The sequence below is a fragment of the Chroicocephalus ridibundus genome, chromosome 25, assembly GCF_963924245.1.
Source record: "Chroicocephalus ridibundus chromosome 25, bChrRid1.1, whole genome shotgun sequence".
Classification (NCBI taxonomy): Eukaryota; Metazoa; Chordata; class Aves; order Charadriiformes; family Laridae; genus Chroicocephalus; species Chroicocephalus ridibundus.
The window spans coordinates 1680017-1696289 of record NC_086308.1 but is presented as its reverse complement, the minus strand read 5'-3'; the positions used below and the strand labels follow the sequence as shown (position 1 = coordinate 1696289).

Here is a 16273-nt window from a genome sequence, read left to right as displayed (position 1 = left end):
CTGAGACAGGAGAGAGCTGTATAAGAACCTCTCTCCAACACTCTTGCAACTGTGGTTTCATGGCAATGGGAGTGCAGAGAATGACAAGCCCTTTTTTCATGAGGAGAGGTTTATCTGAGAAATTGGGACACCAGGACTGCCCACCCCATTCCCACGCATCTGCTGCTGCAGAGCAGGGCTGACTCCTGGGCATCCGGCGGGCAGAGGTCCCGCTCCTCCTGGCACACCTGGACAGAACCAACCAGAGCTCCAGCCACAGAGCTGAATGAAGATATGACAGAAATGGAAAAGCAGTGCAGAGTGTGAGGTATGAGAACTGGTGTTGATTTTTCTCAGAAAAGTCTCCCCTAACTTGTCACTGTGCTTTCGTCCTTGTTCAGTGCTCCACACCAAAAGGCAGCAAATGTCCAACAGCAGCTCCATCACCCAGTTCCTCCTCCTGGCGTTCGCAGACACACGGCAGCTGCAGCTCTTGCACTTCGGGCTCTTCCTGGGCATCTACCTGGCTGCCCTCCTGGCCAACGGCCTCATCATCACCGCCATCGCCTGTGACCACCGCCTCCACACCCCCATGTACTTCTTCCTCCTCAACCTCTCTGTTCTGGACCTGGGCTCCATCTCCACCATTGTCCCCAAATCCATGGCTAATTCCCTGTGGGGCACCAGGGACATCTCCTATAAAGGGTGTGTGGCCCAGCTCTTTTTCTTTTTCATTTTCATCTCAGCTGAGTATTGTCTTCTCACCGTCATGTCCTATGACCGCTACGTGGCCATCTGCAAACCCCTGCACTACGGGACCCTCCTGGGCAGCAGAGCTTGTGTCCACATGGCAGCAGCTGCCTGGGGCAGTGGGTTTCTCTATGCTCTCCTGCACACGGCCAATACATTTTCCCTACCCCTCTGCCAGGGCAATGCCCTGGACCAGTTCTTCTGTGAAATCCCCCAGATCCTCAAGCTCTCCTGCTCACACTCAGACTCCCTCAGGGAAGTTGGACTTGTTGTGGTTAGTGTCTCTTTAGCATTTGGTTGTTTTGTGTTCATCGTGTTGTCCTATGTGCAGATCTTCAGGGCTGTGCTGAGGATCCCCTCTGAGCAGGGACGGCACAAAGCCTTTTCCACGTGCCTCCCTCACCTGGCCGTGGTCTCCCTGCTTGTCAGCACTGCCGTGTTTGCCTACATGAAGCCCCCCTCCATCTCCTCCCCATCGCTGGATGTGGTGGTGGCTGTGCTGTACTCCGTGGTGCCTCCAGCAGTGAACCCCCTCATCTACAGCATGAGGAACCAGGAGCTCAAGGATGCCCTCTGGAAATTAATGACCAGGTTATTTTCTGCAGCAATAAACTGTCTCCTGCAAATCACTCATAATGTAATTCATTATACGCCAAGCCCGTCTTCTGTAGGTTTGGTTAGGGGTTAGGTAACTGTGTGTTAGGTTTGGTTGAGGGTTTTGGCTTTTTCTTACTTTTTTTTTTTTTTTTAATTATATACTTTTGTCCACAAATAAATGTCATTATTTAAGATTTTTTATTTTACTACCTATCTATCCAAATTTCTGAGACTCACAGAGTCATGCCCAAAATCCTTCTTCTCAGGCCTTTTCTGGAGCTGCAGGGGTAGAGCCTGAGCGCCGAGGAGGAGGGGAAAGAATCCCAGTACTTGCAGAGCACCAGCACTTGTTCTTTCCGGGGCTGCTCTATTTTCACTTCCACACTCGCCTTCTGAGCCCCTGTGTTGATCTAAGGCCTGAGTGCTCTGGCAGCTTGGTCATGGTGCTGCTGTGTAGCAGCTCTGTGATCACAGGCAAGGAGAAGCAATGGGCACCTCTGAGAAAAAGCTCGTCTGCATAACAGAGTTTCCACCATGAAAGGGGATCTGCTCAGGGCAGCGCAGGAAGGATCAGGTCTTCTTCCACAGTTGCTGTCAAGAGCGTTCCTTCAAACGTGCCCTGGTGAGGGATGCCCAGTAAAGAGGTAAAGAGTGTGCGTGTGCAGGGTGAGGGCACACACAACAGTGTCCTTGCACAGCCACACCTCCAGGGACAGAACTGAAGGACCAGCAGAGCGGGGTCTGGTCTGTGCCTTTGTTTGCTGGACACCCCGGGGAAGCTGTCCCAGGGCAATCGTCACAGAACAGACACCTGAAACCACCATTTGCAGAACTGGACGCCTACGCAAACCCAGAGAGGATGTTTGTCTGCCTGTGGAGAGACACCGAATAACGAGGTCAGAAGTCCCTGTTTGCATGGTTCAGAGGAGATTTCGGCATGCACACCGTGTGCATGTGGGGACATGAACCCGAGAGAGCACAAACACCAGCAGCTGTTCTTAGAAATGCCCGAAAGTGCTGTGGGACAGGCAGTGTCCCTTCATTGGAGAGGAACGTCCCCTGGGAAACCCCCTGAATGCAGCACTGGGATGGGCTTCCTTGAGCCCAGGTCCCTGTGTCCATTCCTCACGCCGTGGGGCATCTCAGAGAGGTGCCGAGCAGGGAGACACAGCGCGGGGCTGAGGTGCTGCCGGCCTCTGGGAGTGGCAACAGGAGGCCATGGAGTCTGCTGCAGGGCCTCTGCCCGTGCCAGGGAAGGACTCGTGTCTCTGAACAGCCCTGCCAGCGCCCTGACAGTGCTGGGTGTGTCTCCAGGAACACCTGTGTGCTACCTCACCCTCCCCTCTCTTCATGGCCTGTCCCTTTGATGACACGCTGTGACAGAAGCACCTCTGTGGAGCATCTCCCCTGTGCAGTCCGAAAGGGTTCTGCAGGCGTGAGCGGCATTGCCCTCTACAAGATGGCATTTCTCACCTCTCACAGAGCACAGAGCACGTCTAGGGAGTAGGAATGCAGTGAGAGGCACACACTCTCCATGTTTCACCTCTCTGAACGTCCTTCACGATATTTTTAAGCACCTGACAGAAAAGCAAAGGTCTTCAGAAATAGGTGGGCTGGGCTGTTTGCACCAATGCTGAAACTCTCCTGATGTGAAACCATTACATTCGTCATGGGCTTTGTTTTCATAACCTCTTTTTAGACCCATTCTTCCCCTTCCTGTTCATGCTGGAATCCTGTGCGTGCAGCAGAGCTGCACTTGGGGGCAGCTCTCCTGCCCAGCATGGGCAGGCAGAAGGCCTTCTCCACCGGCTCCTCTCCCCTCCCTGGAGCCACTCCTTTCTGCGGCACCCCCACCACTGTCAGTGGGATGCCCAGAACAGCCCTCCTGAGAGAGTTTAACAAAGCCCTGTTTCAACACGCACCTCACCCCTGCTCGATCCTCTCATCTACAGCCTGAGGAGAAGGAAGGATGGGGGTTGGGAGGAACTGACAGAAACAGCTTAGGAAAGCTGTCGGCTGCCGAGAGACCCCGTTGGAGTCGTGGGCTTGTAGGAAGAAATCACTCTTCTGAAGTGGCCCTGAGGGCCTGGACAAGTTAAGTATTGTGTCCTGGGCACTCCTTGGAAAGTGACGCCTCTGGAAGTTCTCCACAGTGAGAAGACTTTTGGTGTCAGGGAGATGGGGAAGGCTGGCCAGTGTCATTGTGACATCTCTCTCCAACACCTTGGAAAGGCCAGAGCCATCTGAGAGGTTCCTGGGGCCTTGGAAAATGCGGACATGAACCCAGTGTTCCAAAAGGGCAGGAAGGAGGATTGGGACAATGACAGACTGGCCAGCCTCACCAGGGAACGGGATATGACAAGTCCTCCTGCAGCCATCTGCAGGGGTTTGAAGGACAAGAAAGGGATGGCAGAAGACATGTGGGAGGGAAAAGAAGGGGATGTTGTGTACCCGGACTTTAGCAAGGCCTTTGACATGGTCTCCTGTAGTCTCCGTATAGCCAGGTTGTTGACAGCCGGGCTGAAGAAGTGGACGATGTGCTTGGTGGAAAGCTGTCTGAGTAATGACAGAGGGACATCATCTGTGGCACAAAGTCCTTCTGGAACCCACTTACTAGTGGCATCCATCAAAGACCAGCCCTTGACAACTACTATGGAACATTATTATCTCTCCGTATGATGGCAGACAATGCACTTTCACCTCCTTTGTAGATGATGCCAAGCTGGGGGAGCCCTTGAGGAATCCCACCCTGTTAGCACTGTTGGTAGCAGCAGAGCTGGGAAGGATGACTGTGGTGGGTTACACATGGCAGGGCACGGAGGGTCGGAAGGGAGAAGCGTAGAGGGATGGCACCTTTGGGGAGGAGTGGACAGGAGAGGTGACCCAAAGCTGACTAACAGAGTACTCCATCCCACCGGCACCTTGCTCAGTATAAAAGCTGAGGGATCACAGGGCTCAGGCTCTTTTTCCAATGTCAGATGCCAGCTGGAGGAGCGGTGCTAGGGGAGGCTGGGAAGCAAAAGCGTGGTTGTGATGTGACAATTCAGGCAGCACTTGGCCAGGGGCTGGTCCCAGGCAAATGGCGCTGGAGCCCCGGTGGTCCTGCTGTGGCCGGGACATTAATGGCCCCTGCGAGCGGGGCGGGGGCAGGGGCAGAAGGAGATGCCCTGAGCCGGAGAGGGAAAAAACTAAATGCCCCAAGTGGGGCAGGAGCAAAGCGAGTCACCCCGATGTCAGCAGAGGCACAAAGAGCCACCTTGAGCAGGGCAGGAGTAAATCCAGGCACCTGGTGTAGGGTAGGGGCAAAAGGAGCCTCCCCAGGCAAGAGAGGGGAAAAACCAGCTGTCCTGAGGGGGACATGATGAAAAGAAGCCACCCAAGCAAGGCTGAGGCCACACTGGATGCCCCAAGGGAAGGATATAAAGAAGAAAGCCTCCCCAAGTGGAGCAGGAGGAAAACTCCCTGCCCTGAGCTGAGCAGGAGGAACTCAGTGCCCCGAGCAAGAGTGGGGAAAACTGGAGGACGCAGGAGGTGCAGGGGCCCAACTGGCGAGCTCAAGGAGGGCAGGGATAGCAACCAGCTGCCTTCTTGGGGCAGAGGCAACACTCATTGCCCTCCAGGCAGGTCGTGGGGTTAAACCAGATGCTAAAAAGCCACCCACAAATGTTTTTTGGAGCTGCAGGGTGGGAGAGCAGCTGGGTGGGGGCCTGGCAGCCACCCAAGGTGCACCCAGTGCAGTTGCTCAAGGTGGTTCTTTTGTAGCGCTCCTTCAGTCAGCCTGTGGCTGGATCTTCTGGGGTAGATAAAATCACAGAATCGGGGAATGATAGGGGTTGTAAGGGACCTCTGGAAATCATCTAGTCCACCTCCCCTGCCAGAGCAGGTTGAGCTAGAGCAGGTTGCACAGGAATGCGTCCAGGTGGGGTTTGAATAACTCCAGATACAGAGGCTACAGCACCTCTCTGGGCAGCCTGTCCCAGTGCTCTGCCACCCTTGAAGTCAAGAAGTTCTGAACCTGTCAGACACCAGGTGCTTTGCTGCAGGAGTCTCACAGACGCAGTCCTGTACCTGGGAAGAGTGGAAAAGAAGCCCTCAGCCCCCCGACTGTGCCAGCCAAAGCTGTGAAGGGGCTCGCTGACAGCCCTGGGCAGGTTTTTATGCCTGGGGCTGGTGCGGCTCCAGGCAGAGGCGGGAGCTCTGTGGGCAGATGAGCAGCCCTTGGCCAGCAGTGCCTGGGGCAGCCCAACAGCTGCCGGCTGGTGGCTGCAGGAGGTGCCCCAGCTGTGGTGGCTGAGGGGCCGCACTGCGTCCCCGTGCGTGTGGGGGTGTCCCCTGTCACAAAGGGGCAGTGATGTGACACCTGGCCACTGCTTGTGAGCTCACCTGGCCAGGGCTTGGCATCCTCAAGAGCGGGCCAGCCAAAGCTCCTTGGGCTGAGCTGGCCTTGGGACAACTCGGCTGCTTCCTTTGCCACTTCCTTGGCTGCTTTTTCCCAACCATTCATCGTTTACTGCCCACTTCTCCTCACCTTCCATCTTCTTCTGAAGGTAATGATGATTTGACCTTCAGGACAGATCATACAGGAGGTAGATATGGGATCAAAGTATCATCTGGTCTATACCTTCAGAGCTTTAGGATGAGCTGTTACAGCTTTATAGGCTGGCCAGATACGCACTGTGGGTAGAGTTCCTATTTGCTAATTGTTATTTCTTCAACACATCCTAGGGTGGGTAAGTAGGGGTGGCAGTGTACTCTGAGGCTTTGGGCTCCGTCTGGAATGAGAAGAAGCCCATCCTGATGGATGCGGTAGGAAGAGAGACAGAAAAGGAGCACAGCAAAGGCAGCTGTTAAGGCAGCAGCTGAAAGCCAGTCCCTCCTGTGTCCAAGGGGGCAAAGTGTGGGGTGGAGAACCAGAGGGCTCTGCTGCTAATGGCAGCCAGAGGGAAGCAGCAGGTCCTCTTCAGAGAAGGTGATACCCAGTGCAGTCTTCCCAAAGGGCCTTGGTAACTGCTGTCAGTTGGATTCCTGCGACAGGGACAGCAGGGCCATCAGCTGCAGCTCTGCAGCGGTTGGAACTACCACTGAAACGGTTCTGGTGGCAGATGCTGTTCTCTGGGTTTAGTTTGGGATTTTTTGTAATTTATTTTGTTGAGGTGCAACTACTTCTTTGCACTCAGGTGTCAGGATTAGCACTGATCTTCTCTTTCTGGGGCATGTCCTGGCATCCTTCGTCATCCAGAGATTTCCCTGCTGTTCCTGAAGAGGAGCGATGGCCTCAATGGGGCCACCCATCACTCCTGTGAGTGACGACTTCACCATCAGGCTTGGACTTTGTGTATCCCCAAAGGCAAGGGACGTGGCTGGTGCTCCGTCCCTGAATGTTGATGTACCGGCAATCGAGAGGGAATTCTGGGGTGATTCAGTCATGACTTATGAGCCAGTTTTGACATCTCATGTCATGACTTCTCATCATGATGAGACATGAGGGATACCCCCATCCATCCCCCACGTCCATTCAGCACCCAAGCACATCATCAAGGCCTTTCAGCCTTCAGTTCCCTGAGTGTGTTCTGCACTCCAGTTTGGGAAGAAAAGGCCTATTTTCACCCATGGCACTGAGGAAACTCCCTTTTATTGCAGAGATACCACAAAGGAGGCCAGCATTACCATGGTTCCATCCCATCTCCTGAGGGTTCCATCCCATCTCCCATGCTCTGTGTAAAAGCTGAGGGATCAAAAGGTCGGCTCTTTTCTTTAGTGGCTCTCTTTGTTCAGTGACTGATGCCTGAGGAGGACCCTGTTTGTCTGCCTTGGATCCTGATCTGTGCGTTCCTGAATCTATATCCGATATCCAGTTCCTATCTGTTGCTCAGTCCAGTCTTTGACTTCCCCAGTGCCTGCCATTGACATCTCCCTGGGAGCCTGAAACGGTTTGGTATACATTGTATCTATTTCATTATTTCCTTTATATTTTATTATTAATATTTCATTAATGTAACTACTTTAATGAACTATTATTTTTATTACAGTAACCATTTTTTTCTAAACTCATAAATCTTTTTATATCTTTTCTGTGTCTCCTTGGAGTGAGAGGTGGGGGAGAGCATCTGTCATCTCACCATTGGCCAATCTGCCCCAAACCACGACAGCCCTCCTGCCCAGCTGGTTTTTACCCATCTATTTATCCATCCATGCAGACCATAGTGTGCTGACATTGAACATTGTGGGGGATGATGCTGAAAGCCTTGCTGACTTCCAGGTAGAAGACAATCATTGCTCTTCCTTGCCTAGAAATCCTCTCCTTTCTTCAGAAAACGTAAAAAGGATGGCCAGGAAGAAGCTACCTTGGGTAAATCCAGGGTAAATCACCTTCTCTTTCAGACACCCAGAAAGGGGTGTCACAGGGGGGCACAGCCTTCTGTTACCCTGCTCATCCTTTGGGCCTTTTTGCAAGGTGCATGCAATGTTTGGGTTCTTACAGTAATCAGGGAGTTCCCTCAGACTCCGTGACCTTTCAAAGATGATGGAGAAGGGCCTCACGGTGACACTGTCCTGCTCGCTCAGGTCCTTGGGAGCCTGCCCCTCCAACCCCATAGGCTGGTAAGGACTATGTTTGCTCAAGTGACACCTGAATTGATCCACATTCACTGCTGGTTATTTTCTTCCAGACTCCTGCCTTGCGGGGCAAAGGGCTGAGAGACCTTGCTGGGGAAGACTAAGGCAAGGGGGATACAGTATCTCATATTTCTCTACACCTGTTCTTACTAAATTCTGCAGTGGCCACACGTAATCTTTGTTTTTTTTCTTGCATTGGTCTGGAAGTACTAAGAGATCCTCTTGATGTCCTCGAAGCTCTTGCAAGGGTCAACACTAGGGAAGCTTTGGCTCCTCTAAAGCCATCCCTATTTCTAAATTCCTGCATCAGTCCTTGCATCCACGTTCCTTCCTTAGCCAAGCTGCTCTCCTGAAATGTCTGGCTGTTTTCCTGCTTATGGATGTCGACAGTTCTTATGCTTGGAAGATGCTTCTCTGAAAGACCAACTGTACTGAGCTCTGCTGCCTTTGAATACTGCTGCCCATGGGCCTACCACTGAAAGTCCCCTGAAGAGGCTAAAATCTTCTCCCGGTATTTCATGGTCCCTACAGCCAAAGCTGACACTGGTTTTCACAACCCTGATCAGCGCTTCCTCTTTTGCAAGGACTGGATTGGAGTGAGCATCACCTTTGTTGGTCTGCGCCTGTGCAAAGAAGTTGTCCAAAGAGAGCCCAACACCAGCTGGACAGTATGCATCCTGCCATGCTCACCTGCCAGTGAGCGTCATTAAAGTCTCCAATAGCACTTGGGGTCATGGATCTGAGGACTTCCATGGCTCGCTTAAGCAAACCTTTCTCCACTTCCTTTCCCTGATTGCAGGTGCTTTGTCTCCCACGAGGGTGTCACACTAACAGGCCTCTCCTTTGACCCTCACTCACAAGGGCTCACGCAACCTGCTGCGCATCCCATAGAGGAGCTCCACACATAGAACAAGCTCCTGCACATGGAGGGCATCTCCCTCCTCATCTTCCTGGCCCGTCTCTCCTGAAAAGCCCCTATGCACCATGGCAGCACCACTGTGAGCTGTCCCACCACCCCTTGCCACTTATTCCACCAACGTACAAACTCTAGGATGGCACATGGGACTCCAGCTCCTCCGGTCTGTGCCCCAGGCTGAGGGCACTGGTGCACATTTGGTCTGCAGCACCTGAGCTGGAGCACTGGGGCCAAGCTTGGACTTGTCCCAGGCAAACCCAGTACCAAGTGCCCAAGACCCCACACCTGCTAATGCTGTGCTCGAGACCAGAGACATACTGGATGCGACGGCAGGCGGCAATGTGAAGGCACTAAACGAGGAAACGCTGCTCCCTACAACACCAGAAAAGCCAGGCTGGGCTCTGTAGCCCTGGAAGAAGCAGGCTTTGTTGTCTGTAGTGTTGCTGAAGACCTGTGCTGGAGGTGAAGCTGATCTCCAGGATGACAAGGTGCTGCTCAAAATGTCCTTGCGTGTGGATAAGCTGTGATCCAGGAACACTGTGAAAATCACTCACCTGTGTCGACTGTCTCATCAAGGGCCTCAGGAAAGGATTGTTGAAAGAAGAACTGGGAGAGTTTGGGAGCAGCCGAATCATTTGAGGCCCCAGTGTGATAGGCTTCCTGTTCATGACCTTCTCTGCATCAGCTGAATGGAGATGGGTGAGACCGTGCCTCACTGCAGTGGTGGGTTTCAGTCGCTGATCAACGGAAACTGAACGTGCCTGAGATGCCACATAGGCTTGCACAAAGGAACCAAATCGGCCTGCAGTGCCCTCTGAGGTGTCCCTCAGGCATCTGCTCTGAACACCAATGGCTTTCCCATAGGTCCTGTGCGGTCCCTGCCAGCCTGTGCTGGAGAGCGCTGGCATCTCACTTAGCACCACAGGCCTGTGTTTGGCCATTGAGAAGCGTCCTGAATTGGGTTAAGCCATGTAGGGATGTCCGTGAAACAACTGCCATTACAGTCAGTGGAGAGCTAGGAACTACAGCTGATGGAGAAGAGAAAGAGAGGGACTTAGGTCCATTTGCTCAGCTGATGACCTCTGTAGGCTGCTGTAGATACAAGGAAAAGGAAAGGTTTTAGTTGTCTTAAATCTAAACACCTGCTGTCATTTCCATCTGCCAAAGGAATTCCTCACAAGGCTCCAGGATGGTGCCCCCCGATGCTGCCTTGTCTCTCAGCATTGCCGCATTAGAGCTTGCAGTCACCTGCAAATGTCTTGGACAAGCTCTGGTGTCACCTCCAATGTCACCAGGTGTTTCCACCTGAACAACACCCTCAATCTCCATGAAGTAGCCTGAGAGCTGAGACAAGGAGCTCCCATACAGCTGCCTGTATTTGTGCACACCTGAACTGAGGCAAGAAGAATCCCACCTCCTGTGGGTTTGTGGAAGGAACAAGAGGGAGTCCTCTCCTAGCCCAGGACTTCAAACCCAGGATGAGATGCCTCAAATGATTCAGCTGCATCCCTGCACTCACCAGGGGTAAAGAGCTGTCTGGGTGTCCTGTCTAATGGTGAGACAAGGAAAGGCTATTCTCATGCCTAACTCTGTCTCTGGTAATAGAAACGACACAGCTGGAAAGAAGTGTCTCTGCCCAGCTGAGGAAGGGAACCTCAGTGCTGACTTCAGCCTGTTTCCCAGCAGGTTCTCCCGAAGCCCCAGGGACACCTGAAGGGAGGCCAAAGTGGGCAGAGCAAGGGCTGCCTTGGGCTGCTCCTCTGCTGCTGAGCTGGGCTGGGCTCCTGGGACAGAGGGAGCTCATGGCAAGCGGGCAGCACTCCTTCCACAGCACTGCAGAGAGACAGCTCTGCCCAAAGCGCAGCAGGGCTGAGGGCACTGCCTGCAGGTGCCAAGGGGAGAGGAGCAAGGCAGAGATGTTAAAGGCACTCTAGGAGCGGGGGGATAGCTGAGCTCTCACTGCGGGAGGAATCTTCACAGCCCTCTATATGGTAAGTCTCTGGCTGCAGGGCACTGAGTTTGGTGTTCTGTGGAGGACATCCTAGACCTGGTTCATCCCGCAGCCTGCAGGACCTGGCAGGAGGATTCTCACAGATTCCCAAGCAGAGGAGGAGGACGTGCTCTGGAGCAGGGCTTCCCTGCTGCACTTCAGCAGGTCGGGGCACGGTGGTTTCCTTGTCTTTGGGATGACTGCAGGGGTACCAAACTGGGTGTGCAGCCAGAGGAGCCCAGGGCTGTCCTTCCGCAGACGGTCCCTGCACCCCGGGGGATCACTGCCAGGGCATTTCCAAGGAAACTTTTCAAGAGGCTGGTCAAAGTGGGGATTACCTGAAAGGGAAGGAGTCTGTGCTTTGAGACGAGTCACCTTGTTTGGCTGGGTGGACAGTGGGAGATGGGACTTCATTTTTGCACTCTTGCGAAGGCACGGGGTCGCCCGCTCCCTTTGAGTTCTCTGAGCCGCCCCTTTGCCCCTCTGCAGGCAGAGATGCCCTGGAGCAGTTCCCTGCTGCCAGGAGGTGTTTGCAGGGCAGAGCTGAGCACATCGCAGGTGGGATGGAGTTCTCTTTCTGTGAGCACTGCAAAGGAGGAGACCTGGGCACAGAGAAGTGGTTCCCAGCAGAGACAGCTCCAGGCAGCAGAAACCTTGTCAGAGAGGGAGGAGATCCCAGAAACGTGAGGGGAGGGGGGATTCGGGCACCCCCCTGCCATCCGCTGCAGTGCAAGCACCTTTCCTGCAGCAGCTCCCAGGTCTCCTCTCCCACACAGTGCAGCCCCCCACTCTCAGCGTCACAAACACTCGGCCATCACTTTCCTTCCCAACAGCTCAACCAACACAGAGGGAGATGGGGATTCAGCTTCAGCTGAGACACAAGCACTTGGGTCCTGCCATGCAGATGTTTCCATGGAGGAAAAGCAGCCAAATGCCCTCGTGGACTTTGGAGCCAGGCACCAGAGTGTGCCTGACTGGAAAAGACCTTTTAGGACACCCCATCTTAAAGACGTTTGGCTCTTTCCCTGAGGGGGCCCTGCTGAGCTGCAGGCTGCCCTCCAGAAGGTCACAACTCTGCCATGGCATCTCTGTGTTTTCTAAGTACCCGACAGAGAAGACACCACAGCGCTAAGGCCAAGGAGATGCCACGGGACGGCTGTAGGTCGGCAGCTGCAATGAGGCCTCTGTGTCCCTGGCTGGGAGGGGAGAGATGAGATTCCTCTGCTCTCAGCAGTGTCCTGGTCTTCTGGGGGGAACACCTGGGTGTTACTGTCCTCCAGCTCAAAAAGGTGCCTGCCCAGGGCAGCTGGGAGCAGGGCTGAGGGACAGGTCAGCTCTCCACACTCTTCACTGAGGGACAGTCCCTTTGCCTGCCAGCACCCACAGGATTTCACTTGGAGTGCAGCAGGAATGCTCCAAAACTCCTCAGCTCTTGTGTGACAACTGGAACAAAGTCCACAAAGCAAATTCCCCTCAACTTTGCTCTGCCGTCGGGTGAATTAGGAGTGCCAAAGCGGAAAAGCTCTTCGATATCAAAAGGGGATATAGGCTAAGATCACCCCGTCTTCCTATCGACCAAGTGCTGTAGGCAGGACTGAATCCTGCAGAGCCCCCTGCTCCCAGTGGCACCCTCAGCCAGCACCAACCACAGCTCATGAAAGGGACCTGCCAAAGGTCTGCTTGAAAGGGGAGAGGAACTTTCAGAAGTTTTTCTGAGAAACTGAATAGACTTTGGTCTCTTCTTTGAACAGGTCCCCATGTCCAGAGGACAAATATCCAATGGCAGCTCCACCACCCAGTTCCTCCTCCTGGCATTCGCAGACACGCGGGAGCTGCAGCTCTTGCACTTCGGGCTCTTCCTGGGCATCTACCTGGCTGCCCTCCTGGCCAACGGCCTCATCATCACCGCCATCGCCTGTGACCACCGCCTCCACACCCCCATGTACTTCTTCCTCCTCAACCTTTCCCTCCTTGACCTGGGCTCCATCTCCACCACTGTTCCCAAATCCATAGCCAATTCCCTGTGGGACACCAGGGCCATCTCCTATGGAGGATGTGTTGCACAAGTCTTTCTGTTTGTCTTTTTCATTTCAGCAGAGTATTTTCTTCTCACTGTCATGTCCTACGACCGCTACGTTGCCATCTGCAAACCCCTGCACTACGGGACCCTCCTGGGCAGCAGAGCTTGTGTCCACATGGCAGCAGCTGCCTGGGGCAGTGGGTTTCTCGATGCTCTCCTGCACACGGCCAATACATTTTCCCTGCCCCTCTGCCAGGGCAATGCCCTGGACCAGTTCTTCTGTGAAATCCCCCAGATCCTCAAGGTCTCCTGCACAGACTATTACTTCAGGGAAGCTGGGCTTCTTGTGGTTAGTGTCTGTTTAGGCTTTGGATATTTTGTGTTCATCGTGCTGTCCTATGTGCAGATCTTCAGGGCTGTGCTGAGGATCCCCTCTGAGCAGGGACGGCACAAAGCCTTTTCCACGTGCCTCCCTCATCTGTCTGTCATCTCCCTGTTTCTGAGCAGTGTCATGTTTGCCTACCTGAAGCCCCCCTCCATCTCCTCCCCAGTTCTCGATCTGGTGGTGGCAGTCCTGTACTCAGTGGTGCCTCCAGCACTGAACCCCCTCATCTACAGCATGAGGAACCAGGAGCTCAAGGATGCCCTATGGAAACTGGCTCAATGGACGTTGTTTCACCATTAATAAATTGTCTCCCCTTCTCCGCATGTTTTCTAGATTTTCTGTTAGGCAATAAGCCTGCTTTTTTCTCTTGCAGTCATCCTGCTTCTGTATAATTTTCTGGGTTTGTACCACTTGTCTTGAGGTTTGTTCCAGTTGTGTCTGACCCTTGCACAACACTCTGTCAAAGGTGACCTGCCTAATAGCAGCTCTTCAAGAAAAAGGCATCTCCCAGGTGCAGTGCCTGGATGCTAGGTGCTTCCTCCAAAGGTGCTGGCAATAAAATGTCCGACGAACTGGGCTTTCAAAGAGTCTGTTCTCCCTGTGTTCTCCCTGTGTTTGGGGTTAAGCTCACTGTACTATTGGGTTCCGTGGACCAAATGTTCTGGTTCGAAAGGCTCTCTTCTTGTCTCCAGTGGTAGTGGAGATGGTGCATGAGCTCCCGATTACCTCCTCAGGCTGCTTCACATGTGTCAGGACTTATGGCACACAGCAGACTCTTTGGAAATGAACTGGGACGTGTGAGGAGAGGATGGGGACTCACCACGTGCCCTGAGCTGGGAGTGAATGAAGACACAGGAGATGAAACATCCACAGAGGTGAAGTCCCCCACAAGCAAAACACTAAACTGAGGTATGCACAAACAAGGACTCTGCAATGCCCAGAAAGTCAGTGTGGATCCGGTAGGCGTGGGAGAGGGAGGCTGGAGAGGTGTGGGAGCTGCCGGAGGACCCTCAGGGCCAAGGAATGTCGTGCTGTCCTGGGGAGCGGGGCTGATGTGAGCAGAGGAGGGGGCAAATTCACTCAGGGTTGGGGGTCACCTCAAAAGGCTATCAGGAGAGGCAGAGAGTGACTAGCCTGTTTTCCTCATTGCCTTGAGGCCAGCACTAGCCTGGGGCTGATGGGGAGGCTGAGCTCCTTGTCTGCCCCCCAGGGGCTGTGTGCCCTTCAGAGGAGCTGGGGCTGTGGAGTGAGTGCCGAGAGCTCTGCAGCGACTGTGGTGGGCACTGCTGTGGGACCAGCCCAGACTGGGCAGCTGTGCTTGGCTGGGCAGAGGAGAGGGCAAGGGCTCTGGAGAGAGATGAGGAACAGCTGGGATGGGCTGGTAAAAGCCTGGGAGAGGAAAATGTCAGTGTAGAGCTAAGTTGTGGGAGTGTGCAGGGTGTGGGCACTCCAGGTGTGGCCTCACCAGTGCCAAGTAGAGGGGAAGGTCACCTCCCTCCATCTGCCAGCAATGCTTTTCCTGCTGCAGCCCAGGAGGCTGTTGGTCTTTGTCATGGTGGTGCATTGCTGGCTCATGCTCAGCTGTTTGTCCTCCAGGACCCCAAGGTCCTTCTCTGCAGAGCCACTATCTAGCCAGTCAGCCCCCAGCATGATGCCCACAGCGTGGCTAGATCACAAGCTGTCCTCCCCCAGGGACCTTCTCAGCAGCAGCTTGTCCTTCTTGCAGATCAGCTCCACCTCTGCCATAGGTCCCACAGTGCTTCAGAGTAACCTGGGACAGCAAACCCCTCTCCTGCCAGGGCTGCGCAGCCAAGGCCTGTTTCTCTCTGGCCCTGGGGACTGCAGCTTTTACTCTCGTTGTGGGAATCTCATCCATCGTTTTGTGTCCACCTGCCATCCACTCCAGCATGCCTCTGCAGGGTTTCTGGCAGGAAGTGTGGCCTGTGGGGGACCCACACGGGAGCAGGCTGCGAGAGCACATTGCTGGCTCACGTTGAGCTTCTCATCCACCAGCACACCCAAGTCCCTCTCCTCAGGGCTGCTCTCAGGCCATTCTCCACCCAGCCTGTATTTGTGCCTGGGATTGCCCCGACCCACGTGCAGGACCTTGCACCTGCCCTGGTTGAACTTCATGAGGTCCACACAGGCCCATCTCTCAAGCCTGTCCGGGTCCTTCTGGATCGCATCCCATCCCTCCAGCTTGTCAACTGCTTCACACAGCTTGGTGTTGAAGCAAAGAACTCGACACAACAGCACTTGGATACTGTGAAGTCCGTGTTCTTTATTCAGCTTTCTTGTTGCCCTTGATGCCTCTGGCCAGATTTGACTCTCTCTGGGCTTTAGCTCTCCAAACATGATCCATGGCTGCTTGGACAATTTCTCTGTATTCCTCCCAGGCTACCTGTCCTTGCTTCCACCTTCTGTAGGCTTCCTTTTTCTTTGATTTACCCATGGTAAGTCCATGCTGATGGTTCTTAGCACAGCTGCCAAATGGGCCACACTGATGCACAAGTGGAGCTGGTACTGCCAAGAGGCAGAGCTGGTCAGAGATGTGAAGACCAGTCTCAGCCTTGGCTGTAGTGACCATCAAATGGTGGTCTCCCAGATCTCCAGGGGAACAGGGAAGGAGAGGAGCAGAGCACAGACCCTGGACAGTAGGGAAGGAGGCCTACTGAGGGCACTGGCAGGTGGGCTCCCATGGAAACCATGTCAGGGCCCTGAAAACATCCACAGGCCTTCATGGCCCTGAGCAGCTTCACCTGGGGCCTCCTCCCACCCCTCTGTCCATCAGCTCAGGATCCCCTTTAAGCCCAGGCCTGAGGTTCAGCCCCAGCTTGATCTACGCTGTAGGTGTAAAGGTTCTCCAGACACAGCCTTGCCTGTCCATGGACCTTGTTGGTTTGCTCTTGCAGGCTGACTTCCCAGCTTGATTCTTTATCGGGTGGACCACGAAAGAATGGCCATTCACTGAGCGGCCCTCCAAGTGCCAGACCCCAGCTGATTCACAGGGGCCTAGGGCCT

The 16273-nt window shown here is 54.1% G+C and overlaps 2 protein-coding genes across 2 annotated transcripts; both read left to right on the top strand.

Moving 5' to 3' along the window:
* Positions 1-403: 403 nt before the first annotated feature.
* LOC134527038 (olfactory receptor 14J1-like) lies at positions 404-8849 on the top strand. Its single transcript, XM_063359384.1, has 2 exons — positions 404-1320; positions 8741-8849. Exons 1-2 carry the CDS (start codon positions 404-406, stop codon positions 8847-8849), a joined length of 1026 nt encoding a protein of 341 aa, XP_063215454.1.
* A 4151-nt stretch (positions 8850-13000) lies between these two features.
* Positions 13001-13950, top strand: LOC134527037 (olfactory receptor 14J1-like; the record flags this gene model as incomplete). Its single annotated transcript, XM_063359383.1, has 2 exons — positions 13001-13462; positions 13945-13950. Coding segments are annotated over 2 exons (468 nt in total), but the record flags the coding sequence as incomplete, so codon positions are not given.
* Between the last annotated feature and the right edge of the window lie 2323 nt (positions 13951-16273).